Source organism: Gymnodraco acuticeps, unplaced genomic scaffold (genome assembly GCF_902827175.1).
Source record: "Gymnodraco acuticeps unplaced genomic scaffold, fGymAcu1.1, whole genome shotgun sequence".
NCBI classification, from domain to species: Eukaryota; Metazoa; Chordata; class Actinopteri; order Perciformes; family Bathydraconidae; genus Gymnodraco; species Gymnodraco acuticeps.
The window spans coordinates 325,569-351,036 of NW_022991189.1; the positions used below are offsets into that span (position 1 = coordinate 325,569).

At 39.3% G+C, this 25,468-nt stretch overlaps 1 protein-coding gene across 1 annotated transcript in view; it reads left to right on the forward strand.

Annotated features, from left to right (window-relative positions):
- Positions 1-6,209: 6,209 nt before the first annotated feature.
- The window catches only part of LOC117561210 (ceramide kinase-like), a 29,950-nt gene continuing 10,691 nt past the window's right edge, over positions 6,210-25,468 (forward strand). Inside the window, 12 exon segments of the mRNA XM_034238505.1 lie at positions 6,210-6,477; positions 6,479-6,536; positions 8,058-8,096; positions 10,929-10,940; positions 10,943-11,062; positions 11,725-11,811; positions 16,662-16,726; positions 16,728-16,775; positions 16,777-16,804; positions 18,160-18,210; positions 22,099-22,245; positions 23,859-23,933. Coding sequence (XP_034094396.1) covers positions 6,400-6,477; positions 6,479-6,536; positions 8,058-8,096; positions 10,929-10,940; positions 10,943-11,062; positions 11,725-11,811; positions 16,662-16,726; positions 16,728-16,775; positions 16,777-16,804; positions 18,160-18,210; positions 22,099-22,245; positions 23,859-23,933 — 808 coding nt within the window. The 5' untranslated portion in view covers positions 6,210-6,399.

Genomic DNA, 25,468 nt, shown 5'->3' on the forward strand with positions numbered 1-25,468 from the left:
TTGGATAAAAGCATCTAACAAGTGACATGTAATGTAATCTTATGATTGAATATTAAAGAGGCATTTGGGCTTTTCCCTTCACTGTAGTGTGTTATTTAGGTTTTTGTGCATTTAAATGGTCTCCCTGTGGAGGTTAAAACGTTTGAGTTTTAAGTTAACGACCATTTGAAATCTTATTGGATCAATTCAAACTCATTCGATCAAAGAAAAATGACTGAAAGGTGAAACAGGAATCATGTTCTCAGAGAAACTCAACACACAGAGAGCATTATCGCCCCCTGCTGTGAAAATAAAGCAACACATCTCTTGGAAAACCTTGAATTTATTTTTCTAATCATGGAAACATCCTTGAAAAAGTGCGGTAAGAAGTTTGTTTTTAACTTTTTCTGGGACCGCAGACATCTTTTTAAGGCAAATGGAGTTTGTCTGAACAAGTCAGGAGTGAAATTGTTTATCTCTAACATATTCAACTGCCTGCGTCATCAATCTGTTCCCTCTGCCAAGGACAAGCGGCAAGAGGAATCAAAACAGGAGAAAGACACAACACATCGCGCAGAAAACCCTGAAGAAGTATCACTGCACCCGCCTGAGGAATGTTCTGATTATGGGAGACCTATGACACAAATGGAGGAGTCTCCACTGCCCGTCACCCCCCCTGTCAACGCCTTTGAGGATACTCTTCATTCATCCCCCAGCTCTCTCTACTCTCCGCTCACCCTCTCACCCTCGCCCACCCCCCTGGAGTTCAATGACCGCATGACGGCGACACGCAGGGTTGGCAGCATGTCCTTTACCCCCGCCCCTCAACGACGCCCACCAAAATCATCGAAGCAGAGATGCGCACCATCTCCCCCGGCTTCATCACCATGCCTACCACAATCATCAAAACCACAACAATACAAGGAAGATGGAAGCAGATTTCCAAACCCCCCTTCCTACAGTGTAGCCCTCACCCTGCCCTCCTATGATGAGAGGAGCAGGGTGGTGGGTCCTCCCTCCCCTTCAAAGCCTGATAGGGATGCGTGTGTACAAAACGCTGGCATGTCCTTTACCCCCGCTCCTCAACGCCCACCAAAATCACCGCAGAGACGCGCACCATCTCCCCCGTCTTCATCACCGCGCCTACGTCAACCACCTCCCCCCCCTGGTCAACCACCTCCCCTCCCTTCAAGAAAGCATCTGCAGTCTCCGAAGCCTGATAAGGATGTGTGTGTACAAAACACAACAAATTCTTACTGATATGTGCTGGGTCCAGGCTCAAGGGCGTATGGCACTCTCAACTCTTTCCAGGACATGCCGGGGCCCTGCCTGCCAGTAGCTTTGCCGATATCTGTGTTGATAGGTAATAGATTAAGAGCGGTGAATCTTAGAAACAGGAAGCGCTCAAACGTTTGTGTGAGTTTATCTAATTTAGCAGTGATTCCATGTCAGCCACAGCTTGTTACAAAAAACATGACTGATACTGTGTTTAACAAACTTAAACTAGCTTTATTAAATGTCAGGTCTTTGGCAGGAAAAACATTTTTAATCAATGATGTTATCACTGAGCACAATCTTGATTTTATGTTTTTAACGAAAACATGGATTGAACAAAATCACAGTGCAGCTGTTCTTATCGAATCAACCCCTCCCAACTTTAGTTTTATGAGTCAGGAAAGAATGCATAAGAAAGGGGGTGGAGTTGCTATTCTGTTCAATGATTCCCTTCAATGCAGGAAGACATCGTATGGAAACTTTGATTCTTTTGAATATGTGGCCCTTCAGCTGAAATGCTCCTCTCGAGCTCTGTTCCTAAATATCTATAGACCACCCAAATACTGTGCAAGCTTTTTTGATGACTTTACTGAACTGCTGTCTATAGTGTGTATTGACTTTGACCGTCTAGTCATTGTTGGTGATTTTAACATCCATGTTGACAACCCCCAGGACAGAGGGGCTAAAGAACTGTTTTGTGTTCTTGATAGCTATGGACTGACTCAGCATGTGACGGAGCCCACGCACAATAAGGGGCACACTCTGGACTTAATTATCTCAAAGGGTCTGAATATCTCTAAGGTTGTGGTGACTGATGTTGCACTCTCTGATCATTCCTGTGTTTTCTTTGAGAGCTCTATTTCTGTTCACAAAAATGTTCAAAAAGAGGTAACCACAAAGCGATATTTAACTGAAAATACTAGGGAAATGTTTACTCACAATTTTTCTTCCACACTTGCCCCTGCTAACATCTCAGTAAATGAGCTAGTAGATCATTTTAATTCAAAAATTAAAAATGTTATAGATGAAAACAGAAAAAAGAGAATGTCGAAAAGCTGAACGCAGGTGGCGAAAAACAAATCTCCAGGTTCACTTTGAAATCTATAAAGAGAGACTTGGCCTTTATAATTTGGAATTGAAAAACGCACGACAATCGTTCTTCTCTGACATCATTACCAAAAACAAAAACAACGCACGTGCCTTGTTTGCTACCGTCGACAGACTAACTAACCCCCCAGTGTCAGTAGCCTCTGAATTTCTATCCACCAGGGCGTGCAATGATTTTGCCTTCTTCACTGACAACATTCAGAAAATCAGACAAGCAGTCAGTGCCTCTGCATCAGGAACAGCAAATGTGTTGTCCCTATCTCCACTTAACATCAACTCAAACACCATGACACAATTCCATCAGATTAATGATAAAAACCTAGAGGACATTATACAACTTCTGAAATCCTCCTCCTGCTGCCTTGATATTATTCCAACAAGATTTTTCAAAGATGTTTTGCCTTGCATGGCCTCAGATCTACTTCATATAGTAAACAAATCTCTTCACTCAGGTGTTTTTCCACAGGCCCTGAAAACTGCAGTCATTAAACCGCTCTTAAAAAGAATAATCTAGATGCTTCAGTAATGAACAATTACAGGCCCATATCAAACCTCCCATTTCTAGGTAAAATCATTGAAAAAGTTGTTTTTCAACAGTTGAGTAATTTCTTGCATTTAAATAACTGTTTTGATGTGTTCCAGTCAGGCTTTCGTCCAAACCACAGCACTGAGACTGCTCTTGTAAAGGTCTTCAATGACATCCACTTAAACACAGACAGTGGCAGAACTTCAGTGTTAGTATTATTAGATCTCAGTGCTGCGTTTGACACTGTTGACCACAGCATATTACTAGACCGACTGGAGAACTGGGTGGGACTTTCGGAAACAGTTCTGAATTGGTTTGAATCCTACTTAAAGGACAGAAACAACTTTGTTTCTATAGGTAAATACACATCTGAGTTGACACATATGACATGTGGGGTACCTCAAGGCTCCATCTTGGGGCCTCTTCTCTTTAACATCTACATGCTACCACTCAGATAATGAAGAACAACAAAATAAGTTACCATAGCAGATGACACACATTTACGTAACAATTTCACCAGGAGACTATGCTCCAATTCAAACACTGAGTAAGTGCATTGAACAAATCAATGACTGGATGTGTCAGAACTTTCTCCAATTAAACAAAGATAAAACTGAGGTAATGGTTTTTGGAGCCAAGTCAGAACGTATAAAAGTTAGCGCTGAGCTTCAGTCTGCAATGTTCAAAACAACAGATAAAGCCAGAAATCTAGGTGTAGTCATGGACTCTGACCTGAGTTTCAACAGTCACATTAAAACAGTTACTAAATCAGCCTACTATCACCTAAAGAACATATCTAGGATTAAAAGACTAATGTCACAGCAGGATTTGGAAAAACTTGTCCATGCTTTTATCTTCAGTAGACTCGACTACTGCAATGGTGTCTTCACAGGTCTCACTAAAAAATCTATTAGGAAGCTGCAGCTGATTCAGAACGCCGCTGCTCGAGTCCTCACTAACACTAAGAAAGTGGATCACATCACTCCAGTTCTGAAGTCTTTACACTGGCTTCCTGTGTGTCAAAGAATAGATTTCTAAATACTGCTGCTGGTTTATAAAGCACTGAATGGTTTAGGCCCAAAATACATTTCTGACCTCCTGCTAAATGATGAACCATCCAGATCTCTCAGGTCTTCAGGGACTGGTCAGCTTTCTGTCCCCAGAGTCAGAACTAAACATGGAGAAGCAGCGTTCAATTATTATGCTCCAAATATCTGGAACAAACTCCCAGAAACCTGCAGGTCCGCTGCAACTCTGACTACTTTTAAATCCAGGCTGAAGACTTTTCTTTTTGTCGCTGCTTTTAATTGAACTATTCATATCTTAGACTGCACTGTAACTTTTATCCATGTATTTTTTCTTTTAATGTTTATTTTATTAGCTTTTCTTTTTAATGACTGATTTTAAATGCCATTTTCTTAATGTCTTTCATTTTTTGTAAAGCACTTTGAATTGCCTTGTGTTGAAAAGTGCTATATAAATAAACTTGCCTTGCCTTGCCTTGCCTATGGATTTTAAATTAGCCCTTTTGTAATTACAGTCGATGTTTTTTGCATTGGATATGGAAATGATTTTGAAATATGAAATAGGATCAAGCTTCAAGATGAAATCAACCAACTCACTGTATATACAATAAGTAAAACTGTCTCTCCATTTTGAGCAGCCACATCAGTAAAATGCCGATTTGACGTTCATCATTCAGTTTTACAATCTAATTATGTCACTTAAATAAAATATCCTTCACACAAGAGGTTTTGCTGCAGTACATGTAGCTAGATATTTCACCTTTTCATTATTATTTTCAGATTTGGAGGTAGTATGTGGGTCATTTGGAGTTTTGAATTCATACCCACTACAAAAAAATATGAGTTAAACTAGTAGTGAAAGTCCTACATTGGATATGTAAATCAGATTAAAGAAAATAGGCTATGTACGTACCATGAAACTTTACTAGTAAACAGTCAGCATTGAGTGTATTAGTTTTATATATAACATTATCGTGTATTGCTGTAAAAACATGCATTTACTTTTAACTGTGTTCAATTGAACTATTGAAAACAAACTATTTCCAGCAGAGCATCTTCCTCCAGGGTCCGTCAGAGGACGTGATGACGTATGACGACAGACGCTACAAAGTTCTGATGCTTTCACGTGTTGCATGAAATGTAGGAATTAAAAAGATCTTTACATAAATACAGACAACCAATAGGAAAGAGGGGAGGATAATACTTTTTGTATTGAACATTTTGTTGGGTTACGTCATGAAACCCTCAAATGTGATTCTAGTCCCTCCTTTAATCGTACCTTTATCTATGGATATTACTTATTTTATTTGTCTGAAAAGCATACATTCTGTGTTGCACACGTTTAATGAGACTTGCTATTAGATTTTTGGGAAATAAATGGAACAACAGGTTGGATATTTTTTTAATTATAACTCAAGTACAGTAACAAAAACGTACAAACTAAATTATAAATGTATTAAACTGAATATGTTTCATGCAGTATTGTAATCTGACCAGGTAACAGTGGGTGCATATCAAGACATATACAAGTAAAAGTCCTGCAATAAAAATCCAACTCAAGTAATGGTACAAAAATGTTATCATCAAAATATATTTAAAGAACAAAAAGTAAAAGTAGTCAGTGTGCAGATTCGTCCATTTCAGAATAATATATATGATATGTTTTATTGTACTTAAGTACAGTACTTGAGTAAATGTAATTTGTTACTGATGAAACCCATGTTGTTTTTTTACTTATTCAAGCAAACAAATAAATAAAAATAATGATAATGACGGCACTTGTACTTGAATATTTACATTTGATGCTACTTTGTACGTTTCTGAGGCTAAATATATTCGTTCTACTAACTACATTCATTTGACAACAGTTGTTAAATACAAAATGTTTATCAATGAATAAAATACCAGCTATTTTTCAGGATGACGTTGTTATTGTTAGACTCAAATGGTAAAAAAAAAAGAATAATATTCTTAACGAGGAGGGACCTTTTTTCTGGGGATCTTCAGCTCAAAGCATAATGGGATTTACGTGAACAAAATACTTTAATTTGTTCTTTTTATATCAGTTTATTTTCATATACTTTTCACCAGTTTGGTTAAAAGCTATTACAAACAATGTGAAGTAGATAGTTTTCCTATAAACACTTCAGGCTGATTTTGATGCGGGGATGCAAGTACATTTAATACAAATTAAAAAAGTATAATTAATGAAAGTGCTGAAACATGGAAAAAAAACATCTATTTCTCGGCCGCACATGAACGCAACACCAGGCTCCTCCCCTTTCCGGTAAGAAACCGCTATCTGTCAGAAAAAAACATCCCGAGCACACAGGTCCGCTACATTATAACACCGCGGCGCTGTGATCCTTGTTTTCGGGGTTTGGAGCCCCTCCGGACACGCAGAGAGAACATGCCCAGACAGAGGTAACCGTTCCCGGGCTGCTGCTGCCTCCTCAGCCGGCTGAAGGACCAGGAGCAGAACCACAGATGGAGAGGCCGAGTAGACTGCTGCTTGTATCCGAGCTGCGCGTCAGAAACTCGGCGTACGATGTGAGCTTGAGTCGGGTCCCTGCTCACCTGGAAGAGACGGACTTCCAGTCCGGTTTACCACCCGTTCAGACCCAGTAAGACCCGAATGATGTGTCTGTTTATGTGTGCATCATTGCCTCTTTTATCTGTGTGTCTGTTGGCCTTTAACACACCGAGGCATCCTGTGTGATAAACAAAGGACAAACAGAGGGTACACACAGCCTGTGTTAAAACCTGCAGACAACACACATATTAATGCTCTGAAAACACCCAGAGGCTGTGACAATAAGTTACACGATAGAATATGAAATACAAATACAATTGAGTATAGTAAAAACAAATAAAATACAATAACAAATAAAAATAAAAATCGAGTAAAATAAAAAACAAATCAAATAGAGTACACTTAAATGAAATAAAATGGAGTAAAAATAACTTAAAATACAACAAAAATATATATGAAATCCTAGTCATATGGAGTAAAATTAGATACAATACTAATCCAAATACAATAGTGTAAAATAAAATGTAAACATTACATAACTACAGTGAGTAAGCATTGAGTTACATTATGATGCGTTCAAGTTCTATTCACTAAAAACATAGTAGGCTATACGGTGAAAGTAAATGTTCCAAATCTCCAAAATGACTTGTACAATGATGTGTGTTGGGGTGAGAAACTAAAGCGACAAATTCATTTATATGGCGATAACACACACATCAACGCACTGGAAACACCAAGATGTACTCCAGGCTGTAACAGTAAGTGAGACATGATATATCCGGTTACGTAAAACACAGTGTGACACACAATATGTGGAGGTCACAGTGAGGCTGCAGGTGGGTGGAAACAAAACACCAAACCACATGCATGTTTACAGTATTCTAAATGCAGCACCATTTTGTTTTAATTTCCTAAAAATTACAACTCTTATTCCTTACTGCCGGGATGGAAGCAGAGCTCTAGTTAAGGACACATTTGAGGGACTTTTGTATGCTCCTCCTTCTTGAACAAAGTGACATCACTATGGAACACTCACACTCCTATTGGCTAGGACTACATATATATATATATATGCCTGATATTGAGCAGAATAATGCCTTTTTTAAGAAAAAGTAACGATGCATACAGGTTTAAATATTCCATTACAAGTAAATGTCCCGCATTCAAAATCTCACTTGTGTGAAAAAACAGGTGTATTATCCATCTTAAAGTAAAAGTGGTCATTCTGCAGAAAAATGACCTCCACAACATAAATGAAAATGTTATATTATTATTATTATTGTTGCTGTTAAATGTTGTAAACAAAACACAGTTTCTGTTACACAAATAATGTCCTTTCTTTCTTACCTTTTTGGAAATATGTTGTATATTATTACCTTTTTGAACCTCAAACAGTTGGTCCACTGGTTCAACGTTAAGACATCTGAGCAAAATCCTAATTTGACTAAAGCTGTAACATACATGTAATGAAGTAGAAGAATAAAGTAACATTCAATGGAAATACTCACATAAAGTACAAGTTCTTGAGTAAATGTGCAACTAGGTTACTGGCTGCGGTTCTCCGGGGGAACCCACTCTGGGGGGTGTTTGTAACTCTGTGGTTCTCCTGCAGGTTTTTGTGTTCCTTCGTTCCCTCGTCGTCAAGCCTCAGGTAGGAGATGTTGCTCCCACAATGCAATGGGCCACCTCTTCCTGTGTGTGAGTGCGGGTTTTAGATTAGATTGTGGTGTCTGTTAAAAAAACAACACATGTTTCTGTGTTTGATGGATGAACTATGGACTCTGTTGCATGCAGTTATCTTTCCAAAATGATGCAAATTAATACACAAAAACTGCTTTTAAACATGATTTGGTTTATTTTAAGAGGCTCTATTATGCTTTTTAGAGGTTTCCCTTTCCTGTAGTGTTTACTTTTTGGTGCATGTAAATGGTCTGCAAAGGCTAAAATCCCTATGTTCCCTCCAGAGGGGCGCAACATCTCTAAGCGGTTGACCAATCACAACAGAGCCGGCCAGCTAACCAATCAGAGTACACTGGGCTCTGGTTTCAGACAGAGGGTGAGAAACAGGCAGTATGAGAAAAATAAAGAGCTTTTTGTACATTAAAGCATGGAGACATGTAGAGACACTACATACTGATATATACCTGAATATCAGCAGGAGAGGACTCTTTAAAGTAGAGACACTACATACTGATATACACCTGAACATCAGCAGGAGAGGACTCTTTAAAGTAGAGACACTACATACTGATATACACCTGAACATCAGCAGGAGAGGACCTTTAAAGTAGAGACAATACATACTGAGATACACCTGAACATCAACAGGAGAGGACTCTTTCAAGGTAGAGACACTACATACTGATATACACCTGAACATCAGCAGGAGAGGACTCTTTAAAGTAGAGACACTACATACTGATATACCCCTGGACATCAGCAGGAGAGGACTCTTTAAAGTAGAGACACTACATACTGATATACACCCGGAACATCAGCAGGAGAGGACTCTTAAAGTAGAGACACTACATACTGATATACACCTGAACATCAGCAGGAGATGGATCTCTTTAAAGTAGAGACACTACATACTGATAATACACAGAACATCAGACAGGAGAGGACTCTTTAAAGTAGAGGACACTACATACTGATATACACCTGAACATCAGCAGGAGAGGACTCTTTAAAGTAGAGACACTACATACTGATATACACCTGAACATCAGCAGGAGAGGACTCTTTAAAGTAGAGACACATACTGATATACACCTGACATCAGCAGGAGAGGACTCTTTAAAGTAGAGACACTACATACTGATATACACCTGAACATCAGCAGGAGAGGACTTTAAAGTAGAGACACTACATACTGATAACACCTGAACATCAGCAGAGAGGACTCTTTAAAGTAGAGACACTACTACTGATATACACCTGAACATCAGCAGGAGAGACTCTTTAAAGTAGAACACTACATACTGATATACACCTGAACATCAGCAGGAGAGGACTCTTTAAAGTAGAGACACTACATACTGATATACACCTGAACATCAGCAGGAGAGGACTCTTTAAAGTAGAGACACTACATACTGATATACACCTGAACATCAGCAGGAGAGGACTCTTTAAAGTAGAGACACTACATACTGATATACACCTGAACATCAGCAGGAGAGGACTCTTTAAAGTAGAGGACACTACATACTGATATACACCTGAAACATCAGCAGGAGAGGAACTCTTTAAGAGTAGAGGCACTACATACTGATATACACCTGAACAAATGACCCTTTTAGTACTTTTGTCTTGATTTTCAGAATAGTTTGTTACAATTTTGGAATAATGGCTTGAATATGCTTTTACAGAAGTGTCCATCAACATCCAGCAGAAACATGCCGTCCTCTTCGCTGCTCCTGGGTCACTGCCTGTAGTTTGCCTTCATAGTTGTAGTTCCTCTGCTGTAGTTTGTAGATTATGTGCGGCTTCTCAGAAATAAATCCTTCTTTATCGATATTCCTTCTAGGAATGGTTAAATGTTTTGGTATTTTTCTCTTTCTTTGGGAGTGTGGCTGTTCAGATGGATATAGATTTCATGTCTGTGTGGTAAATCTGCAGTGGCGTTGTTAGCCTAGCTTAGCATAGCTCCACCACTTATCCTGATTTTTTTTTAACAGTTTTCTTTTCATCTGGCGGTCAAAAAAACGAACTACACTTCGTTGTATTTGATTGATTTATTTCCATCAACCATTCGTTGGATTAACTGTGCTGCACCTATCAGTTATTTCCAATATTGATTTATCTATCAATCATTTGCTTAATAGACGTTTCATTTAGTCAACAGATTGATTTAGTTGCAAAGTGAGTGAACTTAAGATAATTAAGATATTCAATTTGCTGTCAGTAGGAAGCTGTTTTTAGTCGTTACAGGGATAATGCTGCAGTATTTTATTACACAAAATAAAATCTTTTTTTTGGGGCGAGTAACTAAAATAAAAAATACATTTGTGTAAATAAAATGTTTTTTTACAACAATATTATAAAATAAAATATTATGACCTGTTTAACTTTCTTGGTTTCAGTTCATTTCTTAAAGCTCCCATGTCATGCTTTTCCGGTTATCACCCGTCCCCTTGTGTTATGAAGGTTTTTCTGCATGTAAGCGGTCTGCAGAGTCACAAACCCTCAAAGTACACCCTGTAGGGAGTAAAACAAGGCTGTTTAGGACAGAGAGTGAATACACATACTATACAGAGATGCTGTATGAGAAACCAATGTGATGTTTGGAACATTGAACAATGTAAATCTATTCTGTAGACCTAACAATGGATTATGATCAGTGGAATGGCCATGACATGGGACCTTTAAACAATGCAAACCGTGAAACGTGTGGTGCTTCATGTGCTGCAAGAGGCTCGAAATATCTGATGCATCCTGGATCCTGTATCCTAAGGCTAACAAAGTGTGTTTGTGTGTTCAGGTGTGTGTCACAGTGTTCTGTGTCAGAGATCATCTCCGTCAGAGAGGAAGAGGGAGGAGAACGGCTGCAAAGACGATGCAGCTGGAAGAAAATCAATGAGAGAGAAGGAAAGGACTGCAGGCAGGCCTTCACCGGTAAACACACATGTACACACACCTGGATACACATTTAACACACACACACACACAACACACACACACACACACACACACGTATCATCATCAGACCCACTTACACATGTAAACACCTCTGGAAAATACTTAGAAACACAATATGACTTGATTGCAATTCTTTAGTCCGATTTTCTTACATACTATAGTTGACATGGAAACATTAAAAAAAATGTAAATAAAATTGCGAGTAAATAATAAAGTATTGACTATTAAATAACTTACGTTTTCTCCAAAACTACAACAAGACACCCTCAAACAAAGTACTCTTTTAAGTGTCCGATTAAGTTATTTGATCCAAGTGTTTTCATGATGTTCCACAGTAGCTTATTTTGCAATTGCAGGTGTAACAAATGGTAAGCCTACACAGCCTTTTCCACATTAAAACACTTGCAAGCACGTCCGAGTCTGATTTTCTTACCTTCTACTGTTGCGTTGGAAATATGTACTAACTAGTTGAATAGCTAAAACAAAAACGATATTAATTGCAATTGAAACCCCTCATGAGGCACATGCATGTGTCATAAGTAGCAGCGACACACCGGTTAATAAAGTGAACACCTCTGGAACAACACTGAAAAAGTGATTAAATATCCAATATTGACTTTGTGTCTGTTGTGTTTCAGTGCGTGTACGTGGAGAGCGGTGTCAGCAGCATCGCTGTGGCAGGTGTGCTGAAGTGTCCTTCACGTGTCCGGAGGCAGCGCTTTGTTGTACAACGCTGGTGGGTCACCAGCAATCCGAGAGCAGACTGGCAGCGAGCTCTAAGTGCGTTCTATTGATAGTTATGTGTTCTTATTGTTTAAAGGGTCACCTATGTTGCAAAATCCATCTTTACTTCCATGTCTCCTCCTTCTAACATCAACATGTGCTCCCCTCTTTCTTCAGTGTCTCCTTTCTACATCAAACATGATGTCCCCCTCTTCTTTCATGTCCTCTTTCTACATCAACATGTTGTCCCCTCATGTCTCTTCTACATCAACATGTGTCCCCCTTCTCATGTCTCTTCTACATCAACATGTGTCCCCTCTTCTTCATGTCTCTTCTACATCAACATGTGTCCCCTCTTCTTCATGTCTCTTCTACATCAACATGTGTCCCCTCTTCTTCATGTCTCTTCTACATCAACATGTGTCCCCTCTTCTTCATGTCTCTTCTACATCAACATGTGTCCCCTCTTCTTCATGTCTCTTCTACATCAACATGTGTCCCCTCTTCTTCATGTCTCTTCTACATCAACATGTGTCCCCTCTTCTTCATCTCTTCTACATCAACATGTGTCCCCTCTTCTTCATGTCTCTTCTACATCAACATGTGTCCCTCTTCTTCATGTCTCTTCTACATCAACATGTGTCCCCTCTTCTTCATGTCTCTTCTACATCAACATGTGTCCCCTCTTCTCATGTCTCTTCTACATCAACATGTGTCCCCTCTTCATGTCTCTTCTACATCAACATGTGTCCCCTCTTCTTCATGTCTCTTCTACATCAACATGTGTCCCCTCTTCTTCATGTCTCTTCTACATCAACATGTGTCCCCTCTTCTCATGTCTCTTCTACATCAACATGTGTCCCCTCTTCTTCATGTCTCTTCTACATCAACATGTGTCCCCTCTCTTCTTCATGTCTCTTCTACATCAACATGTGTCCCCTCTTCTTCATGTCTCTTCTACATCAACATGTGTCCCCTCTTCTTCATGTCTCTCTCTTCGACATCAACATGTGTCCCCTCTTCTTCATGTCTCTTCTACATCAACATGTGTCCCCTCTTCTTCATGTCTCTTCTACATCAACATGTGTCCCCTCTTCTTCATGTCTTTCTACATCAACATGTGTCCCCTCTTCTTCATGTCTCTTCTACATCAACATGTGTCCCCTCTTCTTCATGTCTCTTCGACATCAACATGTGTCCCCTCTTCTTCATGTCTCTTCTACATCAACATGTGTCCCCTCTTCTTCATGTCTCTTCTACATCAACATGTGTCCCTCTTCTTCATGTCTCTTCTACATCAACATGTGTCCCCTCTTCTCATGTCTCTTTCTACATCAACATGTTCCCCTCTTCTTCATGTCTCTTCTACATCAACATGTGTCCCCTCTTCTTCATGTCTCTTCTACATCAACATGTGTCCCCTCTTCTTCATGTCTCTTCTACATCAACATGTGTCCCCTCTTCTTCATGTCTCTTCTACATCAACATGTGTCCCCTCTTCTTCATGTCTCTCTACATCAACATGTGTCCCCTCTTCTTCATGTCTCTTCTACATCAACATGTGTCCCCTCTTCTTCATGTCTCTTCTACATCAACATGTGTCCCCTCTTCTTCATGTCTCTTCTACATCAAACATGTGTCCCCTTCTTCATGTCTCCTCTACAGCAACATGTGTCCCCTCTTCTTCATGTCTCTTTCTACATCAACATGTGTCCCCCTCTTATTCATGTCTCTCTACATCAACATGTGTCCCCTCTTCTTCCATGTCTCTTCTACATCAACATGTGTCCCTCTTCTTCATGTCTCTTCTACATCAACATGTGTCCCCACTTCTTCATGTCTCCTCTACATCAACATGTGTCCCCTCTTCTTCATGTCTCTTCTCTCAACATGTGTCCCCTCTTCTTCATGTCTCTTTCTTCATCAACATGTGTCCCCTTCTTCATGTCTCTTCTTCATCAACATGTCCCCTCTTCTCATGTCTCTTCTACATCAACATGTGTCCCCTCTTCTTCATGTCTCTTCTACATCAACATGTGTCCCCTCTTCTTCTGTCTCTTCTACATCAACATGTGTCCCCTCTTCTTCATGTCTCTTCTCTAAAACATGTGTCCCCTCTTCTTTCATGTCTCTTCTACATCAACATGTGTCCCCACTTCTTCATGTCTCTCTACATCAACATGTGTCCCCTCTTCTTCATGTCTCTTCTACATCACATGTGTCCCCTCTTCTTCATGTCTTTCTACATCAACATGTGTCCCTCTTCTTCATGTCTCTTCTACATCAACATGTGTCCCCTCTTCCTCATGTCTCTTCTACATCAACATGTGTCCCCTTCTTCCTCAGTCTCTCTACATCAACATGTGTCCCTCTTCTCATGTCTCTTTCTACATCAACATGTGTCCCCTCTTCCATGTCTCTTTCATCAACATGTGTCCCCTCTTCTTCATGTCTCTTCTACATCACATGTGTCCCCTCTTCTTCATGTCTCTTCTACATCATGTGTCCCCTCTTCTTCATGTCTCTTCTACATCACATGTGTCCCCTCTTCTTCATGTCTCTTCTACATCAACATGTGTCCCCTCTCTTCATGTCTCTTCTACATCAACATGTGTCCCTTCTTCTCATGTCTCTTCTACATCACATCAACATGTGTCCCCTCTTCTTCATGTCTCTTCTACATCAACATGTGTCCCCTCTTCTTCATGTCTCTTCTTCATCAACATGTGTCCCCTCTTCTTCATGTCTCTTCTACATCAACATGTGTCCCCTTCTTTTCATGTCTCTTCTTCATCAACATGTGTCCCCTCTTCTTCATGTCTCTTCTACATCAACATGTGTCCCCTTCTTCATGTCTCTTCTACATCAACATGTGTCCCCTCTTCTTCATGTCTCTTCTCATCAACATGTGTCCCCTCTCTTCATGTCTCCTCTACATCAACATGTGTCCCCTCTTCTTCATGTCTCTTCTACATCAACATGTGTCCCCTCTTCTTCATGTCTCTTCTACATCAACATGTGTCCCCTCTTCTTCATGTCTCTCTACATCAACATGTGTCCCCTCTTCTTCATGTCTCTTTCATCAACATGTGTCCCCACTTCTTCATGTCTCCTCTACATCAACATGTGTCCCTCTTCTTCATGTCTCTTCTCTACATCAACATGTGTCCCCTCTTCTTCTTCATGTCCCCTCTACATCAACATGTGTCCCTTCTTCTTCATGTCTCCTCTACATCAACATGTTCCCCGCTTCTTCATGTGTCTTCTACATCAACATGTGTCCCCTCTTCTTCATGTCTCTTCTACATCAACATGTTCTCCTCTTCTTCATGTCTCTTCTACATCAACATGTGTCCCCTCTTCTTCATGTCTCTTCTACATCACATGTGTCCCCTCTTCTCATGTCTCTTCTACATCAACATGTGTCCCCACTTCTTCATGTCTCTCTAACAACAATGTGTCCCCTCTCTTCCTCTTCGTTCATGTATTTTCTACATCAACATGTGTCTCCTCTTCTTCATGTCTCTCTACATCAACATGTGTCCCCTCTTCTTCATGTCTCTTCTACATCAACATGTGTCCCCTCTTCATGTCTCTTCTTCTACATCAACATGTGTCCCCACTTCTTCATGTCTCCTCTACATCAACATGTGTCCCCTCTTCTTCATGTCTCTTCTTCTGTGTCTCTTCTTCATCTCTTCTTCATCAACATGTGTCCCCTCTTCTTCTCTGTCTCTTCTTCATCAACATGTGTCCCCTCTTCTTCATGTCTCTTCTACATCAACATGTGTCCCCTCTTCTTCATGTCTCTTCTACATCAACATGTGTCCCCTCTTCTTCATGTCTCTTCTACATCAACATGTGTCCCCTCTTCCTCATGTCTCTTTCTACATCAACATGTTTCCCCTCTGTGGAAAGAGACTCTGAAAGTTTCAGGAACAAAGATTCTCTCTCTTTTTGATCCAGTTTCTATAAAAACTCGTCTGAAAATGAGCTGATCAGATTTTGCCCACTTTATGATGTCATAACGATGTTTTGTCTTGTGTAACCATTAGCCAATCAGCTACCAATGTAACCCCCCCCCCCCCCCCCCCCCCTCTTATCACCTGAATCTCCTCCTAGAGCACCATTGAGTTATTTGTAACCAAATGTCTCTCAGAGGGGCGTGGGGAGGGGCTCCTTATTTTCATCTAAAGTAACAGACAGAGAATCATCACTTTGGAAACAGAGCTGAAACAGAGGGGATTATGGGTAATGCCGCAATGATCTGTTTGGTGTTTCAGCCAATCAGAGACAGGCTCTGGATATATCTGAGACCTGTGATATATTGATGAAAAACAGTATAATAGGGGACCTTTAAGATAAGATGGAACTTTATTTATCCCCTTGGGAAAAGCAGCAACACAAGGTCAAAATGAAGATAAAATAGAATACAAATTAAAATAATAATACAGCAAAAATAAAGTAACTATTGAGAGAAGATATCACAGTAAATAGTTGAGCAATTGTATGAACATGTTAAATATATGTACAGCCTCTAGCTCTCGCTATTGTTGCCAAACACTTCCTGTAACTCTGTGTTGATGAATTTCATCTGTTGCCATGCGGGCGTAGATATGCTCGACCTGCTCTTAAGACAAATCGCTTTTCAAAATCATTCAAGTTCTTGATAGGTTTTTTAACTTGATTATTTATTGACTTATTTATTGTGATGCTATGAACTATTTATCGTGTAAATTGGAATGCTCTGTGTGCTTTCTTCTTCCTGCCTGTGTACATGACATCAACTGCTCATAACCAATTGCCCCTTGCGGGATTAATAACGTTATTGATTGATTGATTGTTGTTGCAGCCAGCAGACCCAAACAGCTGCTGGTCTACATCAACCCGTACAGCGGGAAGCAACACGGGAAAAAATATCTACGAGCAGAAGGTCGCCCCGCTGTTCGCCCTGGCCGGCGTCACCCACGCACGTTATCGGTACGCATCATCCTGTCTTTGAGCTTCCTGTGTTAGTGATCAAGTATCTAACTCACTTCCTGTCTCTGAGCTTCCTGTGTTAGTGATCAAGTATCTAACTCACTTCCTGTCTCTGAGCTTCCTGTGTTAGTGATCAAGTATCTAACTCACTTCTGTCTCTGAGCTTCCTGTGTTAGTGATCAAGTATCTAACTCACTTTCCTGTCTTTGAGCTTCCTGTGTTAGTGATCAAGATCTAACTCACTTCCTGTCTCTGAGCTTCCTGTGTTAGTGATCAAGTATCTATACTCACTTCCTGTCTCTGAGCTTCCTGTGTTAGTGATCAAGTATCTAACCTCACTTCCTGTCTCTGAGCTTCCTGTGTTAGTGATCAAGTATCTAACTCACTTCCTGTCTTTGAGCTTCTGTGTTAGTGATCAAGTATCTAACTCACTTCCTGTCTTTGAGCTTCCTGTGTTAGTGATTCAAGTATCAAACTCACTCTTCCTGTCTTTGAGCTTCCTGTGTTAGTGATCAAGCATCTAACTAACTTCCTGTCTCTGAGCTTCCTGTGTTAGTGATCAAGTATCTAACTCACTTCCTGTCTTTGAGCTTCTGTGTTAGTGACAAAGTATCTAACTCACTTCCTGTTCTTTGAGGCTTCCTGTGTTAGTGATCAAGTATCAACTCACTTCCTGTCTTTGAGCTTCCTGTGTTAGTGATCAAGCATCTAACTCACTTCCTGTCTCTGAGCTTCCTGTGTTAGTGATCAAGTATCTAACTCACTTCCTGTCTCTGAGCTTCCTGTGTTAGTGATCAAGTATCTAACTCACTTCCTGTCTTTGAGCTTCCTGTGTTAGTGATCAAGTATCTAACTCACTTCCTGTCTCTGAGCTTCCTGTGTTAGTGATCAAGTATCTAACTCACTTCCTGTCTCTGAGCTTCCTGTGTTAGTGATCAAGTATCTAACTCACTTCCTGTCTCTTGAGCTTCCTGTGTTAGTGATCAAGTATCTAACTCACTTCCTGTCTCTGAGCTTCCTGTGTTAGTGATCAAGTATCTAACTCACTTCCTGTCTCTGAGCTTCCTGTGTTAGTGATCAAGTATCTAACTCACTTCCTGTCTCTGAGGCTTCCTGTGTTAGTGATCAAGTATCTAACTCACTTCCTGTCTCTGAGCTCCTGTGTTAGTGATCAAGTATCTAACTCACTTCCTGTCTCTGAGCTTCCTGTGTTAGTGATCAAGTATCTAACTCACTTCCTGTCTCTGAGCTTCCTGTGTTAGTGATCAAGTATCTAACTCACTTCCTGTCTCTGAGCTTCCTGTGTTAGTGATCAAGTATCTAACTCACTTCCTGTCTGTGTGTGTTGTCACAGTGACGGAGCACGCCAAATTATGCAAGAGACCACCTGAGGACGGAGGCGGAGCTGAAGAAGTTTGATGGTGAGAGTTCAGATCCTTCACAAAGCAGAGCATGAAATACCGACAAAATAAAGCATTTTGGAGAAATTCATCCTAGCGTTTTCATCCAGAAAATCTCCCAAGTCATTTTATTTCCTGTTTCTTTTACAAAAACATCGTGACGACAATAGCCGCTCCTTTGCTCTTTTATTCGTGCTATTTTCTACTTGTTTGTCGTTGTTTTTTTCACCACCAACACATGGAGGATGCTTGCCCTCATACTTTGTCTAGATTGGTTCCCCGGCTCAATTTGACTGCGGTAGAAGATCTGCATATGGCGATAAGAGTACAACACGACCAGCAGCAAAATTCAGTCTACGCCCGGCCGATATGCTGCCTCAAATTAATTTGTTTAGTCTTTGTTATGATATTGTTTGTCTGGCAATAGAGCACATGTTAATGGGGACAAAAAACAAGCTTTTCCTCCTTTCTCTACAATGAAGTCACAAGCACTTATCTAAAAAAGTATAGACATTTTTAACTGGAGGCACTTAGATGAAAACATATTCAAACTTATAAGTAGTGTTCATTTTAAGTGATTTCAGTTTAAACCTGACGTCTCTTTAGTTAAGAGGGCATGGTTTACATTTTGTTCCATATTTATTCTCATTATCTTTCTACCTAAGATCTTCCAGCATCAGGTGTTTTGTGGAAAAAAGTTCAACTAAATCTTAAGTAAATCATGTTCAAATGTAACACCAATGTATGATCTACCTTGTTATTAACCTTTGGAAACAATATAAATAAGATCCTATGTGAACACGGGCCCTAAGAGTTTAGTTCCTTTATAAAATATGGCACAGACACCGCCGAAATGAAAGCACCACAGAAATCAAATCCGCCTGCTGCTGTCTTCTTTATACTGCCAACTTTCTACACTTTGAGTGACAGTAAAACTACTGATTAGGCATAGAAATGTAAAAAGATTAAATTATATAACATCTCCTTTTTTATATAGCTCGAGTTAAGTATATTTGTTAAACAAAATACAGTCTCAAAACCTTTTAACATGCAACAAACGCTTTTTAGCCAAAGTGACTGTTTTTCTGTGGTTTTTATTATTATTTTTAAATTGTAAGAAGTAGTGGAGTACAAATACTTAGTTACTGTGCTTAAGTACATGTTTCTTGTATCAGTACTTTTCTCCACTACTTATTTTTCTGACGACTTTTTACTTTGACTTCTCACATGTTGAACTCAAATACCTGTACTTTCTACTTCTTACATGTTGAACTCAAATACCTGTACTTTCTACTCATCTACATGTTGAACACTAATACCTGTACTTTCTACTTTCTACTTCTTACATGTTGAACACAATACCTGTACTTTCTACTTCTTACATGTTTGAACACTAATACTGTACTTTCTACTTCTTACATGTGAACTCAAATACCTGTACTTCTACTTCTCACATGTTGAACACAAATACCTGTACTTTCTACTTCTCACATGTTGAACTCAAATACCTGTACTTTCTACTTCTTACATGTTGAACTCAAATACCTGTACTTTCTTACTTCTTACCATGTTGAACACAAATACCTGTACTTTCTACTTCTTACATGTTGAACTCAAATAACCTGTACTTTCTACTTCTGACATGTTGAACTCAAATACCTGTACTTTCTACTTCTTACATGTTGAACTAAATACCTGTACTTTCTACTTCTTACATTGTTGAACACAAATACCTGTACCTGTCTACTTCTCACATGTTGAACACAAATACCTGTACTTTCTACTTCTCACATGTTGACTCAAATACCTGTACTTTCTACTTCTTACATGTTTGAACACAAATACCTGTACTTTTACTTATCTACATGTTGAACACAAATAGCTGTACTTTTCTACTTCTCACATGTTGAACTCAAATACCTGTACTTTCTACTTCTTACATGTTGAACTCAAATACCTGTACTTTCTACTTCTTACATGTGAACTCAAATACCTGTACTTTCTACTTCTTACATGTTGAACTCAAATACCTGTACTTTCTACTTCTTACATGTTGAACTCAAATACCTGTACTTTCTACTTCTTACATGTTGAACTCAAATACCTGTACTTTCTACTTCTTACATGTTGAACACAAATACCTGTACTGTCTACTTCTCACATGTTGAACACAAATACCTGTACTTTCTACTTCTCACATGTTGAACTCAAATACCTGTACTTTCTACTTCTTACATGTTGAACACAAATACCTGTACTTTTTACTTTCTACTTCTTACATGTTGAACACAAATAGCTGTACTTTCTACTTCTCACATGTTGAACTCAAATACCTGTACTTTCTACTTCTTACATGTTGAACTCAAATACCTGTACTTTCTACTTCTTACATGTTGAACTCAAATACCTGTACTTTCTACTTCTTACATGTTGAACACACAAATACCTGTACTTTCTACTTCTCACATGTTGAACTCAAATACCTGTACTTTCTACTTCTTACATGTTGAACTCAAATACCTGTACTTTCTACTTCTGACATGTTGAACTCAAATACCTGTACTTTCTACTTCTTACATGTTGAACTCAAATACCTGTACTTTCTACTTCTTACATGTTGAACTCAAATACCTGTACTTTCTACTTCTTACATTTTGAACCCAAATACCTGTACTTTCTACTTCTGACATGTTGAACTCAAATACCTGTACTTTCTACTTCTCACATGTTGAACACAAATACCTGTACTTTCTACTTCTCACATGTTGAACTCAAATACCTGTACTTTCTACTTCTTACATGTTGAACTCAAATACCTGTACTTTCTACTTCTTACATGTTGAACTAAATACCTGTACTTTCTACTTCTTACATGTTGAACTAAAATACCTGTACTTTCTACTTCTTACATGTTGAACTCAAATACCTGTACTTTCTACTTCTTACATGTTGAACACAAATACCTGTACTTTCTACTTCTTACATGTTGAACTCAAATACCTGTACTTTCTACTTCTTACATGTTGAACTCAAATACCTGTACTTTCTACTTCTCACATGTTGAACTCAAATACCTGTACTTTCTACTTCTTACATGTTGAACTCAAAATACCTGTACTTTCTACTTCTGACATGTGAACTCAAATACCTGTACTTTCTACTTCTTACATGTTGAACACAATACCTGTACTTTCTACTTCTTACATGTTGAACTCAATACCTGTACTTTCTACTTCTTCACATGTTGAACACAAATACCTGTACTTTCTACTTCTTACATGTTGAACACAAATACCTGTACTTTCTACCTTCTCACATGTTGAACACAAATACCTGTACTTTCTACTTCTTACATGTTGAACTCAAATACCTGTACTTTTCTACTTCTTACATGTTGAACTCAAATACCTGTACTTTCTACTTCTTACATGTTGAACTCAAATACCTGTACTTTCTACTTCTCACAGTTTCCAAACAGCTGGTTCCTTTAGTCTGAATGTGTGTTTGGTGCGTGATCATTATTCTTTAGAGTCATTGCGTGCCTATTGATTTGAACACGATCCGTGTATCCATCATTTCCTGGTCTCTCTAAAGAAGAGGGACCAATGGAAACGTTGTCATGTTGCCGTTGTTCAGCATGGAAACATTCATTAGCTAACAATGACATTATTGTTCTATTAATATAAAGGGAGGTCAGGTACTCTTTAAAGCAGCTGCTAGTTATGGGTACTTTTTTACTGAAGTACATTTCAAAGTTCTTTACTTTTACTTGAGTAAAGAAGTTTAGTCAGTACTTCTATTTTTACCATAGTATTTTAAACACGAGTATCTGTACTTCTACTCGAGTAAAGGATGTATGTACTTTTGCCGTCTCTGTTGTTTTAACATCTCCCTTGGACCCTCGGCTCAGGGTGGTGTGTGTCGGGGGGGACGGCATGTTCAGCGAGATCAACCACGGGCTGATCTGGAGGTCGCAGATCGACGGCGGCGTGGATCCAAACTGTGCCGACGAATCCCTGCTCCCCAGCTCGCTGCGCATCGGCATCATTCCTGCAGGTCAGAAACACTGATTATCAAAAACACTGCTTTATTACGTTGTTTTACCTTTTAGTTGATTTAAAATGCAAGGTTGAAAAGCTGCTTGGAAAAGCTCAATGAGCCCTTGAAACGGTTCCTAGGTTGATTTAATGTAGTCGGCAGTTTACAATTCTGATTGTTCCGGGTTCACTTTTGGTTCATTGTAAGCAGGGTTTCTGCATTTCTTTAGTTTAAATTGTCCTTACTGTTGCATGAGACTCGTCTTTTCCCCACTCTAAGTCTGACTTCTCATGCTGCCAACTTAACAAAGTGTAAAGCTGTTAGAAACCACAAAAACAAGACAAATCAAACACATAGATGCCAATTAATAGAAAACAAAAACATTTTCAGAGCCTATTTAAGTGCTTTTCTAGGTGACAGTATAAAGAGACTGTATATTAGGGGCCGAAACAGTGAGGAAATTATTCTAAAATAATTATAATTGCCTGTTATCTCAAGAATTACAGACTCTGATCAATTAAATCTCTTTACCTCATTCATTATAGGGAGGAATAGAATAGTTTAATGTCATTATACATGTACAATGACATAAATGCTTCTCCCTTTCAAGGATGCCATCAAAACAAAAACATCACAACATAAGACAACAAAATACACGCATACATACTTAGTAATAAGGGATAAAGGAATAAAGAGTAAAGTGCAGTAATTATTTCCAGGAGTATACAAATAAAATCTGTAATGTAATAAATAATAATAATAGTGTGTAATAATAATAGTAATGATATATATGTATATGTACAGAGTCACATTGATTATGGTTCTCTGCAGAACTTAAAGCCTCACATTGTTTTTTCTCGGCTTGTCTCTACAATGTCTACATGATGTATAACTGACAGACAAAACGCGCGTTTCCACTGCAGCGGGTAGCTCGCTTTAAGCGTGCCGAGCCTACAACAAGATGAACATATTTGACCGTGATTTAATTGTAATACACGTTTCAAAATGATGCCGAAGTAACAACATACTGATACCGGTTAGTAAAAACCATGAATTAATGCTTTGACAAGTCTGCAGACAGACGGCAGGCGAAAAACCCTTTTAAAATACGTGTTTTCTAAATGTAGCTTGGCTAAGCTAACGTTATATATGCTCCGACCGTCCACACTCACAACAACGGCCTATACAGACATAATAAACCAGCGACTGTATTCGCCATGACACAGGCAGTCTGTGGTTTGTACTTGTTTAACTTTTGTCTAGTTTCTGAACAGATATGAGGAGCTGTGAGCTCTGAGGGCTAAGAGCTAACGGCTGTGTTGTTTTTCTGGGGCTCTCATTGAAGATGACGTTAGGGCTCCGCCTACACTGCGTTACTATAGTAACTACCCCAGTTCCTAACCTGTAATGGAAGCGCAGCATTAGAGGCTACGATTCAGAATGCTGGATGAACTTTGACATTTGAGACAGCGATCAGCCAATCAAAAGAGCAGGATTCTCTGTTGCTGGGTAAAAAAAAAAAAGTTTCCAGGTTGTTGTTTTTTTTAAATGTGCAATTTAACAAAAACGTTGTCTTTAAATATAGGCTACTTTCTCACTTGAACATTGTACCATATGTGTGTGTGTTTCAGGTTCGACAGACTGCATCTGCTTCGCCACTGTGGGCAGCAATGACCCTGTGACCTCTGCGCTGCACATCATCGTGGGTCAGTCACTACACATCAACTAAAACATAAAGTCATTTCAGGTCGTTTCAAGGTTTTATACAGGACTAAAGACTGATGAGGGTCAAAGGCCCAAAGGCTCCTCCTATAGGGGAAAATAAAATGAGCCATAATGGATAATATCACACAAATAAAGACACTTTTTGGTTGCTTTGTGGCTTACATTGCACATTCGCATGCTTTAGATTCATAAATGTCTCTTAAATATTGTCAGTCAACATGCAAAACTCAAATTTAAGAGCTTCAATGATGAGTCAATTAAAAGAAAATCAGCTCGTTTGATTATCTAAAAATAGTTTACGTAACCTTTAATCGAAAATACCAACATCTGCTGGTTTCCTTTTGTCCTTTTTTAGAATAACTTGTTTTTTAAGGCCTTGAATAAATTATAAACTTAATTTCATTGGGTTTTAGTACGTCATCTTAGACGATGGGGACATTGGGTTAATTAAATAATCTCATAAACAAAAGTGACAAAAAGAGAGAGAATCTTTGTTCCTGAAACTTTCAGAGTCTCTTTCCACAGAGGGGGACACATGTTGATGTAAGAGACATGAGAAGAGGGGACACATGGGGGACACATGTTGATGTAGAAGAGACATGAAGAAGAGGGGACACATGTTGATGTAGAAGAGACATGAAGAAGAGGGGACACATGTTGATGTAGAAGAGACATGAAGAAGAGGGGACACATGTTGATGTAGAAGAGACATGGAGAAGAGGGGACACATGTTGATGTAAAAGAGACATGAAGAAGAGGGGGACACATGTTGATGTAGAAGAGACATGAAGAAGAGAGGGACACATGTTGATGTAGAGAGACATGAAGAAGAGGGGACACATGTTGATGTAGAAGAGACATGAAGAAGAGGGGACACATGTTGATGTAGAAGAGACATGGAGAAGAGGGGACACATGTTGATGTAGAAGAGACAATGGAGAAGAGGGGGACACATGTTGATGTAGAAGAGACATGAGAAGAGGGGACACATGGTTGATCGTAGAAGAGACATGGAGAAGAGGGGACACATGTTGATGTAGAAGAGACATGGAGAAGAGGGACACATGTTGATGTAGAAAGAGACATGAAGAAGAGGGGACACATGTTGATGTAGAAGAGACATGGAGAAGAGGGGACACCTGTTGATGTAGAAGAGACATGGAGCAAGAGGGGGGACACATGTTGATGTTAGAAGAGACATTGAGAAGAGGGGACACATGTTGTGTAGAAGAGACATGAAGAAGATGGGGACACATGTTGATGTAGACGAGACATGAAGAAGAGGGGGACACCTGTTGATGTAGAAGAGACATGAAGAAGAGGGGACACATGTTGAGTAGAAGAGACAATGAAGAAGAGGGACACATGTTGAGAAGACGGAGAGGGACACATGTTGATGTAGAAGAGACATGGAGAAGAGGGGACCACATGTTGATGTAGAAGAGACATGAAGAAGAGGGGAGACATGAAGAAGAGGGGACACATGTTGATGTAGAAGAGACATGAAGAAGAGGGG